Source organism: Pogona vitticeps, chromosome 3, assembly GCF_051106095.1.
Source record: "Pogona vitticeps strain Pit_001003342236 chromosome 3, PviZW2.1, whole genome shotgun sequence".
NCBI classification, from domain to species: domain Eukaryota; kingdom Metazoa; phylum Chordata; class Lepidosauria; order Squamata; family Agamidae; genus Pogona; species Pogona vitticeps.
In genome coordinates, this window is record NC_135785.1 from 70,474,589 (window position 1) to 70,497,459 (window position 22,871).

Consider the following 22,871-nt stretch of genomic DNA (forward strand, 5'->3'; position numbering starts at 1 on the left):
CAGCTGGTGGTGAAGGCTTCTGGGCGTTGCAGTCCAAGAATGCCCGGGTTACCCAAGCTTGGGAACCACTGCTTTAGACTGTCTCATAATCTCTTATTACTGGTTGTGTTGCTTGCAGCCTTGGTCCAAAAAACCAAACTTTATGCCATTTTTAAAATGAAACATTTGTGGTTTGTATGAATGTGAAAGATAGTGCTGCAAACAACTCACCGGAGGAGAGTTTGGCCATCCTGTTTAACTCACACTTTTACCTATTCAGATGGGAGGTGTTCTCTGTCAGAACTGTTCGACAGAGGTATCTTGCTGACACCCATCATATTGTTTCTCCTGCAAGGCAGGATACCTCCTTCATCTTGGAGGAGGGAAAATATATATAAGGGTCTGTTGTCAACATCTACATACCGCACTTTTTAGGAAAACTGTGGTCAGATCTTACGTAACCTTGTTAGGGTGGCCAAGTTATCAGGGTTTGAAACAAGATGTGAGTGCTTCACGGGATTGTATGTTTTATATTAAAAAAGGGTTACAAAACTCTCATGTTTTAACTGGACTGAATGATAACATGGAATTTTATGTATTCACTGTACTGTATAAGATAAAACAAAGTGAACAATTGCTATGGTAAACTCTAGTTGCATTATCATCTTTAATTGAGTAATTTAAATGTTGGGTATGATCAATATTCAGAGTAACTAGAGACTCTGGGAATGACAAGGGTGGTTATATATATGGGAACAACATATATATTGGACTTCCTTTTCAAGCAATAGTTGTCGGGATGTGGTGTGTACACCCTTTTGTGATGCACACTTTGTGGACATGTTTCTGTGTGTGAGTTGGGGACAAAAAGGCAAAGGCAGATTTCAGTGTATCCCATTTTAGTTTCCTTACTGCTTTGCTTCTATAGGGTTAGATCACGCCTTATGATTTCCATGCTGTGTGCAGTGATATAGAAATGTATATTGCATAAAAATCCACTGAACCACGTAACAACTGTATTTAAGAATACAATGGTTGTTTGAGTTAGCATGGTACTGCTGTTTCTGTAAAATTAGAGGGCAAATTTGTCATTTCTATAAGAAAGCAATAATTATTATTTGGTTTCAGACCCACTGTTATTATCATGGAGTAGTTGAAGGCATTACAGACTCTCAGCTTGCTCTCAGTACTTGTGATGGCCTTAGGTATGTACCTTCTTTTCATTCTATCTCTTACTTTGAGATGAGTAGTGTTCTGTTTACCAGTGTGGCTAGAGATTCGGCTAATATGTGTAGTACTATTACATTTGAATATTGACTGCAAGTGCAGGAGCCTGGCTTGACCATAAGGCAGTACATTACATCCTCTTGCTATTCTGTTTATCCTTTGTAAGTATAAAATCATGGCATATACTTTTCGGGTTTGGGTCCTTCAAAATGTATGTTTGTATAGATTTGTCAGCCTTAATCAGCATAGCCAGTGTTGGGGGGCCAACAACAGCTGGATAGCCACGTGTTGCCCATCCATAATGTAGACATTTGAATCAGTGGGCAGCAGACCCATTGAATCAATTAGATTTACATAATTCGTATTCATTTAATGAATCTCTTCTAGTTGTGACTCAAAACTGGATTTTGACTCATATATTTATAATTTTAATTGTTTATTCACCTGTTGAGGAACCAACAGATTTGACATACAGGTTTACAAATGCTATTGCTGTGAACTGTTTAGCAGTACATGCTGGTGTTATGTATATTCATGTATAAGAGCCCGAAAAACCCACAACAACCTTTATTCATGTAGTTGGGCTTTGACCATATAACATCTGAATTTCTGTTCTTAGGGGAATTGTCCATATTAACGGGAGACGTTATGGCATCGAACCAATCAATGGATCAAATCAATTTGAACACTTTTTCTATGTATTAGAAAATTCTAACCAACAGACCTTTGTATGTGGTGTGCCAGATGGTGACTTGTTCCATGAGCAGAGCATGGACATTTTTTCCAGATACTCAACTATAAACTATAGTCACTTCAGTAAGGGTACACTTCTAAGGGTAAATACATTTCTACCTTGTTTCTCAAAAATTATATACCATGATGAATCTATCTGTTCTTGCACTCTGCAATGAATATTTTAAAAAAAATCAGTAGGAGTCCTGTATCCTCATGGGTTCAGTTTCAAGTCCCCCGTGGATGCTGAAAAAAGTGGAGTACTGTATAATGAACACTATTATAATAAAGAATGCTTTATGTAGTATGGTCTCTGGCTCCCTTTACTGGCCAGTTCTGGTAACTTGATAGTTTTATCTATATGGGGATTTTTCTTTTAATATTTTTAATATTTTCAGACCATGGATAAGTGAATCAGTGGATACTAATTCCATGGACAAGGGGAGCCCGTATTTATTTCATCTTTATTTCTTTGTTTATCTTATTTCATTTATGTGTTTTAAATAATGCCAAGAATAAGGGATAATGGATGATAAAATGCAAAAATGGCTGGGTGAAAAATTACTCTTCTGGACTGCTCCCTCAGCAGCCTGAAAGATTCTCAATATCGTTATAGAATGTAATCCAAAAAAGTAATTTTCCATACTTTGCCTGAACTCAAATAAATTTCTGTAATGTTTGTAAATAACTGCAAGTAATGTGGTCTATTTTCCATTTTACAGAAAAGGCGAGCTGTCCTTCCAGAGAAAAGATATGTTGAACTATACATGGTTGTTGATAAAAACAGGGTAATTGTTCTTTCACTATAGTATGTTTTGCTACAGTGTTTGAATTGCAAATATTAGAACATCCTATATTTTGAACTGTTTCAGTATGTGATGAAACAATCTGATGAGGAAGCTGTACAAAAGGAAACCATTGAACTGGCTAATTATGTGGATAGGGTAAGTCATTACAAAAACATTAGCTAGTGCTTTATGATACTATTTTGTTCAAAAATAAAGGAGGTACTACTGTTAGTTTGCAAGATCTGAGCAGAACTTAATGGAAAAGACAATATTGCTAGAAGGGAGGCAGCAGGTACTGTAGAGAATAACCTAATGTGAGATGCTATTGGTTGGCAAGATCTGAGCAGAGCTGTTCATGATAGGACATTTTGGAAGTCAGTAACTCATACAGAGCCTGTCTACCATGGCATATAGTCATCCCTGCTCTGGAATAAAGTCTGAGAGAAAATGCAGTGAAGGGGTCCCTTCTGTCTGCCTAACGTTCGCCCCAATGTTCTTCCCTCACACTGCAGCTGTCTTTGGCTGTTATCTCCTTACTTGTGAGTAAACCAGGTAAACGTACTCACTAGTAAATCAGGTAGCACTTGCTTTAAGATAATCCCCAGCCATAAAACAAACAAAAAGAAAACACCAGTAATTTCACATCTTAAATGAGTGGGCTTCTGAATATTATTCTGTTTTTAAAAATATATATTTTAAAATATTTTAAATATTTCATACATTTTCACAGGAAGGAGTTAAATGTTTTCTTTCAGTCACTGAATGGCCTTCTGAATGGCAGTGTAAAAAAGTTTAGTCTGTTTAGAATGCAGGTAGTTTATAAGAGAAAGCCCACAAACTCATAGTTTTTATCACTTTAAAACTGCTGCTTTCAAAGTGTGTATTACAGCTATGAATGACTCAATTCCTTTCAAATTTGGTGCAACCCTATTTTTTTGAATTGGCTTATGGAACACTGAATCCTGCTGTCAGCACAATATATTGGTGCTCTCCTGGGCACTAATAATTCAAAGAGCAAAGTGGTATTTGTTTTACTAATTTCTGGCCCTGGCTCTTATTGATAAATGCATATTATTGCTCATTACAGACAAACAAACAAAGAAATATTAATGTTGCTTGCAGCAGGGAGTCCATGAGGAGGGGAGACTTATTCTGTAAATGCTAAGTATACTTACTAGAAGTCCCGATGAATACACGGGATAAGCTTTGGAAATGTTAAATGGCCTGAGGCACAGCAACAAATTCTTGTAATTTCCCATCCACATCAAGTTCATAGTAGTTATAACTGTTTCATGACTGCTGGCTGAAGCAAATGTCATAAACAAGCCAGCCCTGTTCCTATATGGTGATGTCCCCTTGTTTAGGGGCAGAACCGAAACCAAGAGTTTGGGCAAATCTACTCATATCTTTACGAGTAGATGGGGACGTGGTGGCAGTGCCGGGGACATGATGGTGTTGCGGGTTAAACAGTAGAAGCCTCTGTGCTTCAAGGCCAGAAGACCAGCAGTAATAAGATTGAATCCACGCAATGGAGTGAGCACCCATCGCTTGTCCCAGCTCCCGCCAACCTAGCAGTTCAAAAGCATTTAAATGCAGGTAGATAAATAGGTACCACCTTGGTGGGAAGGTAACAGCGTCCTGTGTCTAGTTGTGCTGGCCACATGACCATGGAAACTGTCTTCGGACAAACGCTGGCTCTATCTTGGAGACGGGGATGAGCACCGCCCCCTAGAGTTGGACATGACTGGACTAAATGTCAAGGGGAACCTTTACCTTTACCTTACTCATATCTTTATAGGTAACTTTTTTTTTAAAAAAAAAAAAAGTTTTTTGAATATTTTTAATTTGTGGGTTTACTATTGTTAAATGTTTAATTGTGTTTTTAAAAAAATATAATTTTAATAGCATTTTTAAAATTTGTGTTTGTTGCATAGTTTTAATTCTTGTGAGACAACTTGGGTCCCCTATAAGGAGAAAGGCAGCATACAAATGACATAAATAAATAAATAAAATAAATTAGTAAGTAACTATAATTGTGTTTTTGTAGATGTTCCATCCTTTAAACATACAGATTGTCCTGGTTGGGCTGGAAATATGGACAGACAGCAACCGCATTGATGTGGATAGTGGCTCAGCTGGAGATGTGCTGGGAAGATTCGTAACTTGGAGGCAGAAAAATCTCATGAAGAGATCAAGAAACGATGTTAGCCACCTCATCATGTAAGGATTGTAACCCCACATTAACCAGTCTACACTTACAGGCAGGGACACAGAATCTTAAGCTTAAAAAGAAAAGAAAATCCAGGGAAATGCTTGTGTGCTCTAGATAGTAGAGGAATCCCTTTAAGTGAGCTGGCAGCCACGTCTCTAGCTGGCAGGGAGCCACGGAATCATATGCACCTGTGTACAGTCTCCAAGAGACTGTCACTCCTTGCTTGTCTCTCCTGGCTGGTGACAGGGACTGAATAGTGATTTGCAGTGGGTGGCATTCTGGTGTCCATATAATGTGGATCCGTTCCCAGTTTCTGGGCCAGGGAAATGGCTGCTGTTACCAATATAGTTGTGGCTCCTTTTCTTCCAATTGCATTTAGTGCAATGGATATTGTTGCTGCAGACCGGGCCTGCTCAGCTATGGGCCAACACAATAAAATAAATGCCAACTCCTCAGCTGAGAGGATGGGGCAACTTAGAGCTGTGTCAACTAAATGGCACTTTGTACAGTCATGTGTAGGGGCTTTTTTTCAGAATTTTAAATTCTGTTTTCAAGATATGGCATGAATTAGTGGGGAGCAGGAATTTTTGTTTACAGGGTTTTTTTGCGGAGTCTGATAGTCACAGAAGTTTTTAAACAGAGTTTTTGGTTCAGGGAATAATCCGTTAGGGTTAGGATGGATTACAAAAGCTACTGAGTATTGCACTAAATGGGAAACAAATATTTACCTCTTCTTTTCCTGTGCTGCAGAGGCAGAGGGCCATTTGGTGGCACTGTTGGAATGGCTTTTGTTGGGACAGTCTGTAGTCCAGATCATGGAGGATCATTCAGTGCTGTAAGTCTACTATATACTTTTTCTTGTGAACTTAGTGGTTTCGTCATTAGAAATGCCTACATATATTTTATATTTATCCAAGTCAACAGGATCTTGGAAATTCTTCCTGGTGGTTATAGGCATACCTATAATCACCCATATCCTGAAAAGGACAAAAGCTGATTCCACAGCTATAAATACTCAACTATCCAAACAAACTGCAGCAGAGCACAGACAGAGTTCTGACTCTGAAGATGGCGGCCATGGAGATTGGCAAAATGTTAGGAAGAAAAACCTCAAGAACAGGGCCAGACAGCCCAAAAAAACCTACAACAACCATACCTGTAATTCTTTTTTTGCCTACCTGTTCCAGTTCTATAGATATAAATAGAGAATTATCCTAAAATGTCATAGAAAAGAAGCATTTATATCTACCCTGTGCGTCTTTGGTTTAATTTTTGGTGACAAGAGCTTCACTCAGTGTCTTTCAGAGGCACATATCTTGATGAAAAATTCACAGCTTGCAGGAATCAGCAAAGTAAAATCCACCAGGTTCAGTAGTTTAATATTGTCATAGTAAGCAGTCTGATCAATTTGTTATAAATATCTGAGTACTGTACTCTGAAGAGGCAGAGTCCTAGCTGAAATTCAACATCAGAAAGACAAATTCCATTGGATTACCATGTACGGTTCCAATTTTTAAAAGAATATAGCTAGAAGAGGTGCAAGCACAATCAGAAGTGAGCATAGTTCAGGCAGCTGCTGAGAGGCTTAGACTTCCAAAGAGCCGATCATTGTCCTTGACTCACATGGGAGCCCCTGGCTACTGGCTTGGGCAAAAATAAATTTGCTTCCCTGCTTCCAGTACAGGGGGAAAAGAGATCACTTGGTGTCTCTTCTTCCACAAAAGTAAAAGAGAAGGGAAGGGAAAAGAATTTTGCTACCTTCACTCTTATTTAGGCTGCAATATGGTCAAATGCCACAGGATTTGCTCTGCTTGTGAAATGGGTGAATGTGAAGTATTTTTTACTGATGACATGATGCAAAGGCTGATTTGAATCGGTCCAGCCCCTTTTGCTGTCAAAGTGGCTTTTCACTTCTCCTTTTTCTAGCGAGAATGATTCAAACAGGCTTTTCCCCATGTGACTAGTTGTGATAGATGGGGTGGTGGTCTGTAAGTGGTGTTTTGGTGGTGCCTCCACATTATTTCCTCTCTCCCAATCAACCTCTTAATCTTTTTGTTTTTTAAAAACATCTTACATATATGGGATTAGCATTCAATCACCCTGTCACCTTATTACTGGGCCCTCATTATTTCCTGCATATACATCTCATAAAAGAATTGGCAGAGCCAGGACCAGAGGAACTCCCCAATTCACAACACTTGTGTGAACACTGACTGTGATTTCAAAAGAATACAGACTGTCCTAATTTGGCTTTCCAGTATAATTGCACTCTTGAGTAACAGACTATAAGCTGCAGTCTGGAGGCCTGTGATGGAGAACACAGTTCACTTCACAACATAAATTGTGGTCTGCCATGATACTGGGTAAGTGTCAGGGTTCCATTTTCCTGACCATTCATTCATTCATTCATTCATTCATTCATTCATTCATTCATTCATTCATTCATTCATTCATTCATTCATTCATTCCATTTATATCCAGCTCATCTAGTGCTGAGGTACTACCCTGGATGGCTAACAACATTTAAAAACAAACCCCAGCTACCCATCCCCACTCACAAGACATAGATAGTGAGGTTTAAAAGAACATTAAGTCCCAAATATCTAAAAAAAAGAGAAAGAAACCTGGACAGCCATTCAAAACAATAAATACTTCTTAGAATCACAAGGATGTCACAGGGGTAAGATGTTTCTGAAGGCCCCTTCAAACAAGAAAGCTTTCACCCATTTTTGAAGGCCAGAAGACTTGGCATATATCCACAGGAAGAATTTCCATAGTGTTGCAGCTACCACCAAGAAGGCTTGGTTTCTGGTAGCAGTTTTCTGGGCCTCTCTAGGGGTTGCCACACACACACATGAAACCTGGCTGGATTGGGTTGCACAGGTGGACAATCTTAGGGAGAGACTCTCCGTCAGGTCCCAAGGTCCCAAACCGTTAAGATTATCAATGCATGGACCATTGTCATTAGGGATTTCTTGTACAGGTACCGCCACAGGTGTGCACTGCTGAAAATGGAAAAAGGCAGACCTGGTCACGGCTGAATTTTGAGATTTCATTAGCCAAATTCCTGCTATTGGAGATAGCAGACAATTCCTTAGGTACTTGGCAATCTAAAGTTTGGCAGTGGGAAAGGCAACTACATTTGGGAAGGGAAGCAGTATTTACTCAAAAGGTTTAATTATTTCACATCATATTAACACTATGAATCTCTCTGCCAGTTTTCGCACCACAGTGTGATAAATCAAGCTAGCATTGTTGCACATGAGTTGGGACATAACCTGGGTATGAATCATGATGACTCTAGCTGTCCAGGTTCCTACATTATGCACAGTACAGATAAGTAAGAGCTCTCAATTATTTTCTTTTCACAAACTCTATGTATTGTTGATGCCTAGCTTGGGGAATTATGTGACAATCTTCTGTTGGCTCTCAGCCTCTCAGAGTGCTCAGGACCAGGCATTCCAGTCCAATGCTAGTGTAGTACACCTGAGTAATGGGATCCACTTCTGAAACTGGTGCTGATGCAGACTGCCCAATAATGATGGGCTTTAATAAAACATTTGCCACTCCAAAGTATTGAGTCTGTACCTGGTTTTTAAGCTGAAATGCATTCTGGGCTTGATTTGATTTGTGCCCTGTGCCTGTGTGCTTTAAAGTGATGTTGCACTATTTTTGCCACTGCCATGATGGCAGATTTGGGATGGCTGGGCAGATGTGTGTCAAGTTGCAGCCCTGATGGCAGAGAAACCCCTGGGGGCCCCTCCAAGCAAGAGGAGCTGCTGCCAGTGGTCAGTAAATCAAGGAAGCCACAAGCCGAAAATGTTTGGGGGCCACTGGCCTAGAGTATAGTGCTAGATTCTTTGCCCTTCTTTAACATCTCTACCCTTCCTCACTTTCCTCCCATCTTTTTTCTTTTGTTCTTTTTTTGTTCCCATTTTTTGCAAAAAGGCTATATACATTATTTGTTTTGGCAAATTCTTGGTTTTCATGGTGTTTTGTATATTAAAAAGGAGGGACATGTTTCGTCTGCACAATGGTGTTGTATTTGGTCATTCTAGTGTTTTTCGTTGCAGATTGAAATACATCAAATTGATGCAGTGGTGCCTTGACTTAACAAATGCCCTGACCTTCGAATGTTTTGAGTTACGAAGAGCTCCGGATGCAGAATATTGCTTTGAGTTATGAACTGTACTTTGACTTACAAACAAAAAAACAAAACCTTTTCTGCCCTTTCGTTTTTTGACCTAAGTTCATCTTAGATCAAAGGAAGAAAAAATAAAAAAAAATTCTCCTCCTAGAGAATGGATTAATCAGTTTTGCATTAGTTCCTCTGGGAACTAATGCTTTGACTTAAGAACTATGCCTTGACATAAGGACAAAAAACAGCCAGAACGGATTAATTGGTTTTCAATGCATTCCTATGGGAAATGCTGCTTTGACTTAAGAACATTTTGACTTACATCCACCGTTCCAATACGGATTAAGTTCTTAAGTCAAGGCACCGCTGTATTTGAGTCAACACATGGGAAAGATATTTGTTACTAGACATTCTGGGATGCAGAATGGCACAAACGGCTCTCCTCATTTGCCTGTTTTCTCTTCCTTCTCCCCACCTAAATGTACTGTTTCCTCCCTTCCCTTCTTGTGTGCCCTGTCCATGGAGCACAAATAGATGAAGATCAACAAACAGAAAAAAAAAGCAATAAGGAGATGTAGCAAAGTTCACAAGTCAGGACAGAACAACACAGTACTAGACTCCACATGAGCAGATCCTGTTCTAGAGGAATTTGGAGCAAAGCAGAACAAAAATCCACCAGCGCACACAGTGGTGGTGCAACCCTGGAAAGCAAGGTATTTTGTTCTGCTTTGACTCCATTGACACTAGTTTCAGCCCTGTGTTATGTGGACATCAAGATGCAGTACTAGTATCACAAGTGCAAGGAAATTTGAACAAATGCTCACTACAGACAAGTTCTTAGTCTGGGTAAATAATTGTATTTTAATCATTTTATCTTATATTGCATTTTAATTGAATCTTAATTGTTGTAAGCCGCCCAGAGATGGTTAGTAAGAGTGGGCGGCATATAAGTTAAATAAAAAAAAATGAATGAATGAATGAATGAATGAATGAATGAATGAATGAATGAATGAATGAATGAATAATAAGCAAACCAAACTAAGTCTTATTGTGTTTTTAGTGGGTCAAAGAACTTTAGCAGCTGCAGCTCCAACGATTTTGAGAATCTCATATTGCGAGGTGGAGGAACTTGTCTTAGAAATGCTCCAAGTAATATCTACACAGAACCTGTCTGTGGCAATAATATTGTGGATAAGAATGAAGAATGTGACTGTGGCACTCCAAAGGTAGGTTGTCATAGCTGTTTTTGTTATTTGAAAGAAATGGTTTAGATTTACGTAGTATTGAGTACATTCATTTCTTCCTCTCTTCTCACTCCTTCATTGGTCAACCACAGCACCAATCAAGGTTTAAACTGAGTAGTACACTTGGCAAATAGTTTGAATAGCACTCCCCCAGGTGCTGAAAGATACCTGTCTGTCACAGAACCTGCTTTTCTTCACTTCTGTATTTAGCATTTTGAGTGCTTTGTTTTGTTATTGATCATCAGATGGTTTGTTGTCGTTTAGTTGTGTCCGACTCTTTGTGACCCATGGACCAGAGCATGCCAGGCCCTCCTGTCTTCCATCAGAAGGTTAGCACAGACTTAATTTGCAAGTCTGATTACTGAAGTGTGCATATCTGAGGAAATCTTGTCATAGGAGGAACAAATATGCTGATCATCGGGAATGCGAATTCCACCTAAAACCTAGTTTGAGCTGTTGTGAAATTTTCAGTTCATTGCCGCTTCATACTGAATAGAGGGAGGGGACTTTCACACTGTTTTGGCCACATTTATCACTCATCAGTTTGGACACTGCTGTGGGCCATGGGCACTATTTTCCCTTTCTCTCTCATATCTGCCTTATTAGGCATAGTTAGATGACAGATAATGCAAACAAATAAAAATCTGGGTGTAGCACAGATGAAATCTTCAGAAATTGCATCAAGAGAGAAAATAACAGATTATACTGTGACCTTTCCTTGTCATTTGTAAAATGTGTTTACTTTTTTCTCACACTTAGTTACAAAGTATGCTTTAAATAAACTGAAAAATAAATCACTGGAGAGATTGGTCTTAAAATATGGCATCCCACTCACTTGGAAGATTGATCTTAAGTTGAATTTCAAAAGGTGCTGTTGACAAATTGGCACCAAAAAGCCCACAAATGGTATTTTCTTAACAGGAGTGTTCCAACCCTTGTTGTGATGCTGCCACCTGCAAACTAAAAGCTGGATCAGAGTGTGCCGAGGGTCTTTGCTGTGAAAAGTGTCAGGTAGGTGAGATTACCATTCATGTGTTTGTGCAGCATTCTTTTGCTAAGATTGAAAACTATTGGCCTGGGAAATAAATGCAAGGTTCCCCAATTCATCATAGGAGAGGCAGAGACATATTGGCTGGGGAATTCTTAGAGTTGCAGTGCAGAAAAGTACAGTGGTGCCTCGCTAGACGATGATTATCCGTTCCACTGAAATCACTGTTTGGCGAAAACATTGTCTAGCGAAAAGCATTTCCCTATTGGAACGCATTGAAACCTGTTTAATGCATTCCAGTGGGGAAGAATCGTCATTGTCTAGCAAAGATCGGCCATAGGAAAGCTGCTTTGTGAACCACTGATCAGCTGTTTAAATAGCTGTCTTGCGAAGCTTTGGTCCCAAAAACACCTGTTTTGCGAGCGCGGAGGGAGCTGTGAAAACCGTTGTCTAGTGAAAATTTCTTTGCGAAGCAGGGACCAAACGTTGTCCAGCGAAATTCCCCCATAGGAATCACTGTTTTGCGAATTGCTATAGCGATCGCAAAAAGTCAATGTCTAGCGAAAAAACTGTCATGCGGTGTAACTGTCTAGTGAGGCACCACTGTAACTTTTCCAGGTTGTGTGCAGAAGCAAGACAGTTTAACTATGCTACTTGTATTGTTATATCAGTGAAACAGCAACAGCTCCAGCAGTTCATCTGCACTGCTAGTGACAGTAGTAGGAACTCCTGGATAGCTCAGTAGTTTAGGTATCTGGTTGGGAGTTCAGTTCCCTACTGTGCCTCTATGACAGGGACTGGACTTGATGATCCATAGGGTCACTTCTAGTTGTGCAGTTCTAAGACAATTATTATTATAAGTTATTTCATTCCTCTTTTCCCCATGACACTTTAATGGCATATCCTTTTTTATGGTTCTCAAGTAAGTAAAATAAATAACTTTCTGTTTTCTAGTTTAAAGTAGCAGGAATGGAGTGCAGGCCAAAGAGGAGTGGTTGTGATCTCCCTGAATATTGCAATGGGACGTATCCTGACTGCCCAGAAGATGTATACGTTATGGATGGCTACCCATGTAACAACATGAAAGAGTACTGTTATGGAGGAGTTTGTCAGAATTACGATTCGCAGTGTGAAACCCTTTTTGGAAAAGGTATGAGTTAAGTGGTTTATGGCTGATGTAATACAATTGATGTTAATTTAGCAGAAATATCTCTGGAGAAATTTCACATGCATTGGAAATGCAGATGATTTGTTTTCAGATATGCTGTTATTATCTTTAACAGGAGCGAAAAAAGGACCAAATATTTGTTTTGATGCTGCAAATAACAAAGGAGATAGATTTGGCAATTGTGGCATGTCTGGGGGACGTTTTGTTAAATGTGCCCAAGCGTAAGTAATCAAAAAGTTTTTATTTCTTTATTTTTATTCTGTAGTTACATAAAGGCTTCAGAACTCTGCATATTTACTTACATTTTAAGTCCCACTAAGCTCGGTGACCACATTTGGATGATAGAGAATGATTTACTGAAACAGAGTTTGCAAAATTGTTCCTGGCAACAATGGCATTGTGCTATTCCCTCCTTTGCTTCTTTCATCCTGATAAATGCCACCAAGATCCTGGTTTGTGATAAGTCAGAATCCACTTTGTGTCCCAACCAGCAAACTCTGACTTCGTATTGATTAAAAACCAGAAAAATTGTCTTTGATTGTCCCTATCTGAGGCATGATAGGAAACCTTTTCTAGATATAAGCAAAGATGTCACTGAAGAAGCATTTCTTTCATTGGAGAAGGAAGGGAAGTGTATTGGTGTGCATCAGTAGGTATATTTATGAAATATGCCTGAATTTGGTTTATTCAGCTGCTGTTGATTGGCCATTGGTATTCAGTGTTGTTGACATCTGTGCACATTGGATTAAGCTGTAAAATTCTAGTGCAAGCACTACAGAAATCTTCCTTGCTTGTGATGGGACCTAGATTTATTTTAGGGGTGGAGGTTGGTGATTTTTAAAAACAGATATTAATTTAACTGTTGAGAAAGCAGTTTTGGTAAATCATAACTTTAACAAACAAGACTGAGCCTAGCATTAGCCACTGGCTGAGTAGTCATTTGGACAAGGAGGAGGGAATGAATGGTTGGTGAATGATTTCTCCTACCCTCTTCTTAATATCCCCTCTTAAATGGAATGTTTCAGCATCAGAAAAGGTTAGCTAGCTTACCTTTGGTTTTCTTCAATATGTAGAACAAGGATGAGTCATATTCGTTTCCATTTTTGTGGTACCATTTACCATAGACTATGGTGGCAAATAAACCGCAGAGCTTTTTATTTAAAGCAAGGTGTTTTCTCTCCCATAGGCTTTGTTTACAAATAGTACCTATAAAGGCATAAACAGCTTGGGTCCAAGCTATCTCATGGACCCTGTCTCTCTTTATGAGCCTGTCTGGGTTTTAAGATCATCAGGAGATGCAGTTCTCTATGTCTTACTGCCTTCAAGGGCATGTTTAGTGGGAATATGGGCAAGGGCCTTTTCTGCAGCTGCCCCCAAATTCTGGAACTCCCTCCTACAGGAGACCAGGCTGGCCCCCTCTTTGTTGTCCTTCCGCAACCAGATGAAGACCTTTCTCTTCAGGCTGCTTGAGTGAGGCTTTTAAATGGATTGTCATACCTTACTTTTTGTGGGTTTTTTGGTGTTAATTTTCTTTATCATTTTTAGTATAGCATTTATTTGATTATTTATAAAATATTTGTATGCTTACTATTTTTGGCTTTTATTTGTTCAGTTGTTTTATTTATATGCTACCTTTCTCCCGATAAGGGGACCCAGTGTTTTAAATGTTGGGTTTTAATCATGTAGGCCATCTTGGGCCCTGCTTAAGGAGAAAGGCAGGTTAAAAATATTTTATAAAAATAAAACAAGTACATTCCTTGCTTAAAGAAAAGGAATGATTTTTCATGAAATGGATGGAGGGATAGGAAACAGTTCAGGCAGTTCTTGGAAATTGCCCAAACATGATGTACAATCTAATAGCATGCATGAAGCTAAACCTCCTGGGTCTAACTGCATATTTTCTCTCTAGTGTTTTTACGTTCTTTTCATGTCTCCTTGACTCTCTTTGTCCTTTGTACAGCAACAGTCTGTGTGGCAAGATTCACTGTACCTCGGTGAATCAGCAGAATCTTCCCTCCCAGGTATACATCCAGAATCATGATGGTGTTTCCTGTGTGACTACAGATTTTGACCTCGGGTCAGATGTTCCTGATCCAGCTCTGGTTCAAAAAGGCACTGCCTGTGCAGAAGGGAAGGTAAGCAGGCCTCCTGTGTCCTATTGTAACCTACATGGTAGCAGAGCAACAAATAGGGTTCTGATTCTTTTTGCAGTTCACTACTTGTAGCTGTTCGTCATATAGTCCTTAAATGCATAGCTACCTTCCCAGGTGTGTGTGTGTGTGTGTGTGTGTGTGTGTGCGTGTGTGTGTGTGTGTGTGTGTGTGTGTGTGTGTGTGTGAGTGTGTGTGTGTGTGTGTGTGAGAGAGAGAGAGAGAGAGAGAACCCTTTTCGTATCCTATGGATAGCCAATGTAGTCTAGTGCTTCAATTGTAAGACTGGGACTGGCCACATCCATTTTCTTGTCTGCCTTGAGCCATGGAATTCATCAGGTGACTTTGGGCCATGAAGGAAAGGTGAGATAGAAATGTAACTAATAAAGAAATGTGGTTATCCTGTGGGATGGGATGGATGGAGCATCAATTTATTTATTACGGTCGGGTGACCAGCTCATAAAACTATGGCAAAAATATACAAAATGCAATTTTTAAAAAATGTACAACCAGTTCATAAAACATGTGATATGGCTAAAATATACAAAATGCAATTTAAAAAGTGTACAACAGATAATTAATTGTGTATTAGTTGTAATATATGGGGAGAATCAGTTATGGATGGAGTAATGGACCAGGACTCAGGAGACCTTGGTTCATTTCTCTGCCTCTGCCTTGGACAATCACTGGGGATGTGGAACTGGCAAAACCACTCCTTAAATACCTCACTTACCTTGAAAACCATACTGGAGTCACTATGAGTCAGTTTTGACTTGACAGCACATCATAACAACAACAATAAATAATAAATTATAATTGGATGGCACATAATTGGATGGGGAACTTTTGGTCCTCCAAATGTTTTAGATTACATCTCTCACTGGCCAGAGGCTGGGGCTTCCAGGGTTCCAAATCTGGATGGCCAAAGATACCCCACCCTGCCTTATAATAAACTCATGATGATGAATCAGGGGATACACAGCCCTACCCGGCCCTATGATTTACAGAGCCAATCTATGATTTCCCCTGCTGATCTTCAGTTTCATTCATTTGAATGAAAAGTAAAAACACAGGGCTGATTTGGCATCATTTCTTCTGGCATTCACTCTAGAATGAGATCAGAAGCATCTGCTTCCACTTTTAGACTAACCAGAGTGTCCATTGTCTGAATTCTAGTTAGTTTAAACTACTTCATAAACAAATCAGAATCATTTGATTGTGGCCTATTTGAGCCAAACTAGTTTGCATGATAGAGTTTTCCAAGACCAGCTTGATGGATGGCTTGAATTTGTAGGTGAGGGGATCAATTTAGTAGGGAACTCTGCATAGTTTAAAACTGAAATAGGAAGCTTTTTATCTCTTCTTGAATGCTAAAGAAAATGAAAGGAAGGACAGAATTGTATGATTTAGTCATGGGAATAACGATCTGTGGTTTAGTGCTACATCTGAACCTATGCACTGTCCCTCCATTGCCTGTTTACTTTTTTTAAAATATGGTTAGCTTTCAAATTTTATTTTAAAATCTATGTTGTTTTTTTTCAGGCCTGTGTTGATTTCAAATGTGTAAATGCAAGCCTTCTGGGCTACAACTGTGACGTAAAGAACAAATGCAATGACCGTGCAGTAAGTGAGAAGATAATGATAACATTTTAGTGATAAAAGTAGAAAGGACATTTGTAACCCAAATATCATGGCATTCAGCAATTTGTCTAAGATAGGATTTTCATGTTATCTTTATTGCAGCCATTGCTACAAAAGTGTGGGTAGCCTGAATAGTAACTCTCTGCATCTTACCTCTAATTTTGCAAGGCCTACTTCACAGATAGGTCTCAGATGAGCTGGCTGATCTGTAAAGAGAGCCCACATGCAGGGGGTAACTTTGGACATTTAACAGCCTATGGTGAAGGAAAAGATTGTGTCAAAGATTTAAGTGAAGTTATTTTTTGAACCAGTTTTCAGACTAACCTCAGAACTTGCCTCTAGCTCAGTGAAAAGGAGGTGTTACTGCATTCCTTCCTTCCACCAATTATATGCCTGGAGCAGAACTCCATCATCTAAGAAGCTCTCATAGACAAGCAGATTCCTGCTATCTCTGGTCAATTTATTTACTGTTTATATCAGACAATGTTTGTCTGATATAAACAGTAAATTGCAGTAATATAGTCACGCTTTAGTACAACTCAGTCCCCCTATTTTTTTCTAAAAATTACAGTCAATATTCATTTGTTTGCTAAATAACTGTTTAATTCTAATTCTAATTACTGATTTCAGTTATCTATTATTTGTACAGTGAAGATGATGATGATGATGATGATGATGATGATGATGATGATGATGATGATGATGATGATGGAAGTAAAAAGTATTAAAGAGGAAACAGGTTATTAGAGTAAAAGATTGGTTGTAAAAGATGGATAGTAAAGAGCAAGTAATAGATTATTAGGAGTGGAAAACTTATCCTGGTTTAATATTATTCAGTTGAAACACTGGATTAATGACTGGGTGAAAAGAAATGGTAAATGTAGGGAGTTTGCAAAATATGAAGAAATTGTGCTATAGAAGGGAATCAGGAATATGGATGTTATAATCTCTCTCAACATTTGGTATTTTAAAAAATCTTTGTACTTTGTTTAAAGTCTTTATAAAGTGAAATTAACACCCAATATAATGAAATTTATTTCCAAATATATATTTACTGCATCTGTTTGTTAGTGAACTGCACCAGCAAGAAGATCATGTTACAGTTTATCATTATATTTTGAAAATCTAGATAGATTTTCATCAGTATTGTTGCTTTACTCACAACACTTCTATGTAATATTTATACATTAAATTGTCTCTGTGATGTTTGTTTGTTTGTTGTTTATATTGTTTATTTGCCACCTTTCTCCACACAGGGGACCCAAGGATGCTCACAACAGTTTAAAAAAACTATACAAAACTATATTAAAACACAATTAAACAATACTCAAGATTAAAATCCAGTTTTAAAACATTTCAAAAAATATTTTAAAACCTAAATTCCATAAATACTGTTTCCTAGACACCCACTTAACTTCTAATACAGCTGAGGTGAAAATTTATTTGAAATTTTAGGTATGTGGCTATGGAGCCAGAGGTTGGGAAGTCAACTTCCCACTGTGCCTCCTTGATAGGGACTGATGATCCATAGGGCTCTTTCCAGCTCTGAACTTCTAAGATGATGATTATTAGTTATATTAAATAATCTCCATATTACTTATTCTGAGAGGAATTCATTGTTGTTAGATTATCTTTTCCCCACTACAATTAGAAAATACTAACTCTAGAAATAATGGGAAACTAAAAGCCTGGCTTAAGCCACCCCTTCCAACATTTTAATTCCACATTTCTTCATTTTGTCTCTTTTTTTGTAGGTGTGTAACAATAAAGGCAATTGCCATTGTAATCCTGGATGGGCACCTCCTTTCTGTGACAAATCTGGTTATGGTGGCAGCATAGACAGTGGTCCAACTCATATAGGTAAGAATCGTATATCCACCTTTCATTCTCTTTAACACTCTAAGTATTCATCCCTGAAAATAACAGATATTTTCTCAATATTCTTAGCCACGTGTACTACTTTGCAGAGGGCAGTGTTCACCTCTTGTGGGGCTTTCCAGGCCAAATGCAGTGTTACAACAAATAACCATGAGAACAGAGAAAAAAGGCCCTGATGTTACCTGTCAGTACATAGTAACAGCATAAGAGGCTGTTAAGGAAACTTCAGCAGGTCCAGAGCAAGGCAGCCGGACTATTGAGTGGTGTCAAGAAACATCAACACATTTGTCCCAGTCTGGCCACCTTGCACTGGTTACCCGTCTGTTTCTGTGGCAGCTTCAAGGTGATGGCGTTAACTTATAAAGCCCTAAACAGTTTAGGACCTCGATACCTGACAGAATGCCTCCTCCTGACAAGGTCTGCCAGACTCATATGATCTTCTCAGGCCAGGTGGTTGAGAACATTGAGCCCGAGAGAAGTCCGGAAGGAGAGAACCAGAAACCGGACTTTCTCGGCTGTTCCTCCTCAGCTTTGGAAGAACCTCCCACCAGAAATCCGCCTGGCCCCTTCACTAAGAATTTTTAAGCAACGTGGCTTTTTTGACAGGCCTTCCTGGACCTTACAACATCTTAACACAGTGATTGGTCCCAACATTTATACTATCAATCTTGCTGTCTTGCTCTATATTATTTTATATCATTATTATATAAATTGTTGGTTGTTTTCTCTTTATTTTGATTTTATACTATTATGTTCATTGTTTGGAACTGTCTATGTTTTATATGTTTAATATGTAAACCAGCCAGAGCAGCCTAGAAACAAACAAACAAACAAACAAACAAACAAACAAACAAGAGAATGAGCTGGCTTACAGAACTTGTAGTCACAGTCTTTTCCATTTATATTGAGATATACTGAATTTACTACTGTGTGAACAGTAATAATTATTTCTGTCTTTGACTTTATACATATACTATATGTCTCTTTTTTTCTTTGCATTTTCTCCTTTTATGATTATGTTTTAGCAACCACCCTGTACTTTCTCCAGAATTAAGGATGCTTTTGACTGCTTAAGGGTCAGATCCAGCAAATGCTTGTCTCTCTCATCTGTTCAGTTCCATATCATATTACAACTGATAAAAACTTAAAACGTTCAAATTTAATTTAAATGTATCTGTCACAGGATTCTGATCTATCCCTGCTTGGGATTAAGCCCTATTCAACAATGAGATATGTTTTCATGGAAATATGCCTAAACTGTACTTCCTCTTGGAAGTAAAGTTCATTAAGACTTTATTCTGAGGAATCGTATATCAGCTTGGGTTGCAAATTAGAGAAAATCTATCCTGTTCTTCAATATAGCATATTTTTTATTTATTTAAAACAATTACATATATATAATTATGCATAATCATTTCTTTTTAAAGGAACTGCAAAGAATGGGATGTAGAATTGGCTGAGGTGAAAGACAGAAAAAAGAGGCCTGTGTGTATCTAAGAAATAAAATATATCAGGGAGTTTAGAGTCAGTATGTGGGGTTAAACCTTACCTTCTGCAGGATCACAATTCTAATCTTAAATTTAAAAGCAAAGCAAGTATTTTTCATTTTGTTTCCTTCTTTAGATACATCACTTCGTGATGGCCTCCTGGTGTTTTTTCTACTTGTTCTCCCTTTGCTGATTCTAGTTGTGATCGCAGTTGTCAAGAGGGATGCAATTAAAAGACGTCTCTGCAGAGACTGTAGAAGACGCCGCAGGTATGAAAAATAATCATAAGCACAGTGGACCCCACAGCGAACTATGTTTTAAAACTAGGAACAATAACAAAATATTCTGTCTAACATGGCGGTTACAGTTGTAGCTCCACTGATTTGGAATGCCCTCTTAGGAGATCAGTAGGTCCTTCATCCCATGGTGTTTACAATGCCTGGCCAAAATTTCTTTATTCATTCAGTCTCCAGATATTGCTGAACGTCAGTTCCAACTAGCCCTAGTTAGCCTTGCCAGTGGTAAGGTATGATGTGTGTATGATGACATCTATAAGGCCAGGATAACCCATCCCTCTTTCAAGGAATAATGGGAGAAGATTACAAGATCATTTCCTAAATGAGAAACTTACTATGTTCAAGCTAACTGGCTGCTACAGCAGAGTAGACCCATATACACTGGGCTAAGGGATTGCGAACTGGCTTGGAAAGTAATGGCTTGGCTTTTCAGATTTTTAAGACAAGTGTTTTTTGTTTTGCAGGCCACCTTTCTCCTAGAATTGGTACTCAAAACAGCTTCCAAAACAGCTAAAAACAAAATAAAATTAAGATACAACGAATAGTAGCAATAATTGTGTGCTGTCAAGTCAGTTCTGATTTCTGGCAATCCTTTTCAGGGTTTTCTAGGTACAGAGTATTCCAAAGTGGTTTATATTCCCTTCTGGGGGTAACCTGGAACTGTGTAGCTTGCCCAGGGTTACATAGTTTGCCTGTTCTATTGGAAGGTACAGGGGGGAATAGAACTCCTGACCCTTGGCTCCACAGTCAGGGATCCAACACAAGCATTAAAATAGAATTAAATTCATTATATTTTTCAAAAATTTAAACTTCAAAATAATTTCATTTAAATATTAGTATCAATTTGCCTTTAGAAAAGAGAAAAATAACAGAAACGGCAGTCTATCTCATTTTTAATTTTGCTGTCCTGGACCAGTGTCATTCCCTTTCTGTATTCCTAGTCTCGTATATGCCCATCTCTTCAATTAGTGATGAACTGTGTGAAGGGGCCACACATAGAGTATAACCATCACTATATATTTGAGCTGCTTTGTAATGCCTTGTTGTATTACTGTCTAACAACTTTGACAGTCTGCTGGTTGATAGCGGCAATGAAGTAAATAATAAACACAGATTAAAAATGAATCTTAAGAAAACAAAGTTCATGGTAATCAGTAAAAACGAAGCAGCTAAGATCCAAAATGGAAGTATGAAGCATGTTGACAAATATAAATATTTTGGAATTTAGTTGAATGAAGAGGGTTCATAGCAATTTAGTGAAAATCACAATAGAGATGGTGTGTAGAATCAGTAAAGATGTAAAAATTGTAAAGCATTCAAAGTGCAGAAAGTTAGAAGATTATGGTCACTTAAGGAGAAATGAAAACTACACATTGTTACAACTGATCATTTAATGTAAAATAATGGGGAAAGAAAAGTAAGAAGAACATCTTAGGCGAAAACCCTTAAAGAATGGTTTGACTTCATCAAAACAACATTATTTGGAGCAGTTACAATACAGAGCTAAAATAACACAGTGCTTTCTAAATTTCACTTTGAGAAGAATGAAGAATGTCCCAAATATGTTTCCAAAGAGATGTGTAAACCTCTAGCTTAAGCAGTAGTTTAGTTAGGTTTGTTTCACTCAGTTTAATTTGGATCACAGTGGACGTGTCCATGAAAGCTCAGATTAAAAAATTAAAAAGTTAGTATTTAAACTGCAACCATGTTTTTGCCCTTTTTTACTTATTTCTATCTTTCTTTTATCTATAAAGCTGACTGGTGATTGCCAAGATGGCTGTGTCTATCATTAAATGAAGAGTATTGGTCTTTAAAATTGATTTATCTAAATCAGTGGTGAAATATTGAGATATGAAGTAATGGCAAAAAGCATAATGCATAAATCCATTATACCAGAAACAAACTGAAGTCTTAATGAAAAAAGACAAGATTTATGTTGATGTTAACTTTACCATCATGTTTTAATTATTTTCCAAGGGCTAAAAATGCACGGCAAGCAAGACAAAATAACACTCCAAGTGAACCTGTAAATAATAGGCAGGTAAGAATATTTCTTTCTTTGAACCCAGTTTCTCCTTCTGAATAACACATTCAGGTGAAGGTTACCTAACTTTCCATATTCCTTGTGTTTTCTTCTAGTTATTGATATTCCCCTTAGAAACACAGTTCTGCCAGATATTATATGAGTTGCATTAGGTAGCTGAAATATTTTTGGTTTAGTTACACCTGTGGAAGGGTGTGGGTGTCACCAGCAGGGGAGATTTTGCTAATTAAAGATTCCACCTCCCTTTGTCTCACAGCTTGTCCGACTTGTGAATAATCCTCTTCACTGTGTAGAAGGTTTGGGAGCTGCAGAATGGAAGGAGGAAGACTATAATTGTTGGAAATCTCTCCCTGCCAGTAATGTCATCCAGTGTCAGTGATTTTTGGTAATGAAAGACTTCCTTCTTCTGTACCCTGGCTCCCATGGCTATCATGTTATGAAAAAGATTGTTCTAAATTTGGGCAAGTCACAGGAAATAAGGGGAAACTTTTTAATCACTGAAATATTCCCCCTGCTGGTGATGTCATCAACCTTCTGCAAGTAGAGTTCTACCAGCAAGATTTCTGGCAGTATTTTACTAGAAAGTAAAAATGGAGTGGTTTCATTACTGTTATACAATGCCAAAACAAAATATAATTTGTTCTTCCGTTGGTGTTATTTTCCTCCTTAGCCAGCGACATCAAACTCTGAAGTCTTTACGATATCTCACTTCCCTGCTCCAAGGTTTGCACTTTTCAGTATATCTTTTCACTCGTATTTTCTACTGATATAAGGCTGTAGCCAGTCTTTTAAACAAGGCAAAACATTTTCTTTTGACTGTCTGATTAGTGGGATAGTGATGTAATTTATTAAGTAGTCACTAGAACTGCGAGATGGTAGAGTGTCATAGCATAATCATT

The 22,871-nt window shown here is 38.3% G+C and overlaps 1 protein-coding gene across 1 annotated transcript in view; it reads left to right on the forward strand.

Moving 5' to 3' along the window:
- The window catches only part of LOC110087231 (disintegrin and metalloproteinase domain-containing protein 9), a 42,202-nt gene that overhangs the window by 18,188 nt on the left and 1,143 nt on the right, over nt 1-22,871 (forward strand). Inside the window, exons 5-21 of the mRNA XM_020808759.3 lie at nt 1,108-1,184; nt 1,826-2,042; nt 2,661-2,726; nt 2,811-2,882; nt 4,774-4,946; nt 5,689-5,773; nt 8,157-8,278; nt 10,137-10,302; nt 11,242-11,331; nt 12,263-12,458; nt 12,592-12,697; nt 14,437-14,611; nt 16,169-16,249; nt 18,022-18,127; nt 19,769-19,901; nt 21,906-21,969; nt 22,643-22,695. Coding sequence (XP_020664418.3) covers nt 1,108-1,184; nt 1,826-2,042; nt 2,661-2,726; nt 2,811-2,882; nt 4,774-4,946; nt 5,689-5,773; nt 8,157-8,278; nt 10,137-10,302; nt 11,242-11,331; nt 12,263-12,458; nt 12,592-12,697; nt 14,437-14,611; nt 16,169-16,249; nt 18,022-18,127; nt 19,769-19,901; nt 21,906-21,969; nt 22,643-22,695 — 1,982 coding nt within the window. The remainder of the gene's footprint in view (nt 1-1,107; nt 1,185-1,825; nt 2,043-2,660; nt 2,727-2,810; nt 2,883-4,773; nt 4,947-5,688; nt 5,774-8,156; nt 8,279-10,136; nt 10,303-11,241; nt 11,332-12,262; nt 12,459-12,591; nt 12,698-14,436; nt 14,612-16,168; nt 16,250-18,021; nt 18,128-19,768; nt 19,902-21,905; nt 21,970-22,642; nt 22,696-22,871) is intronic.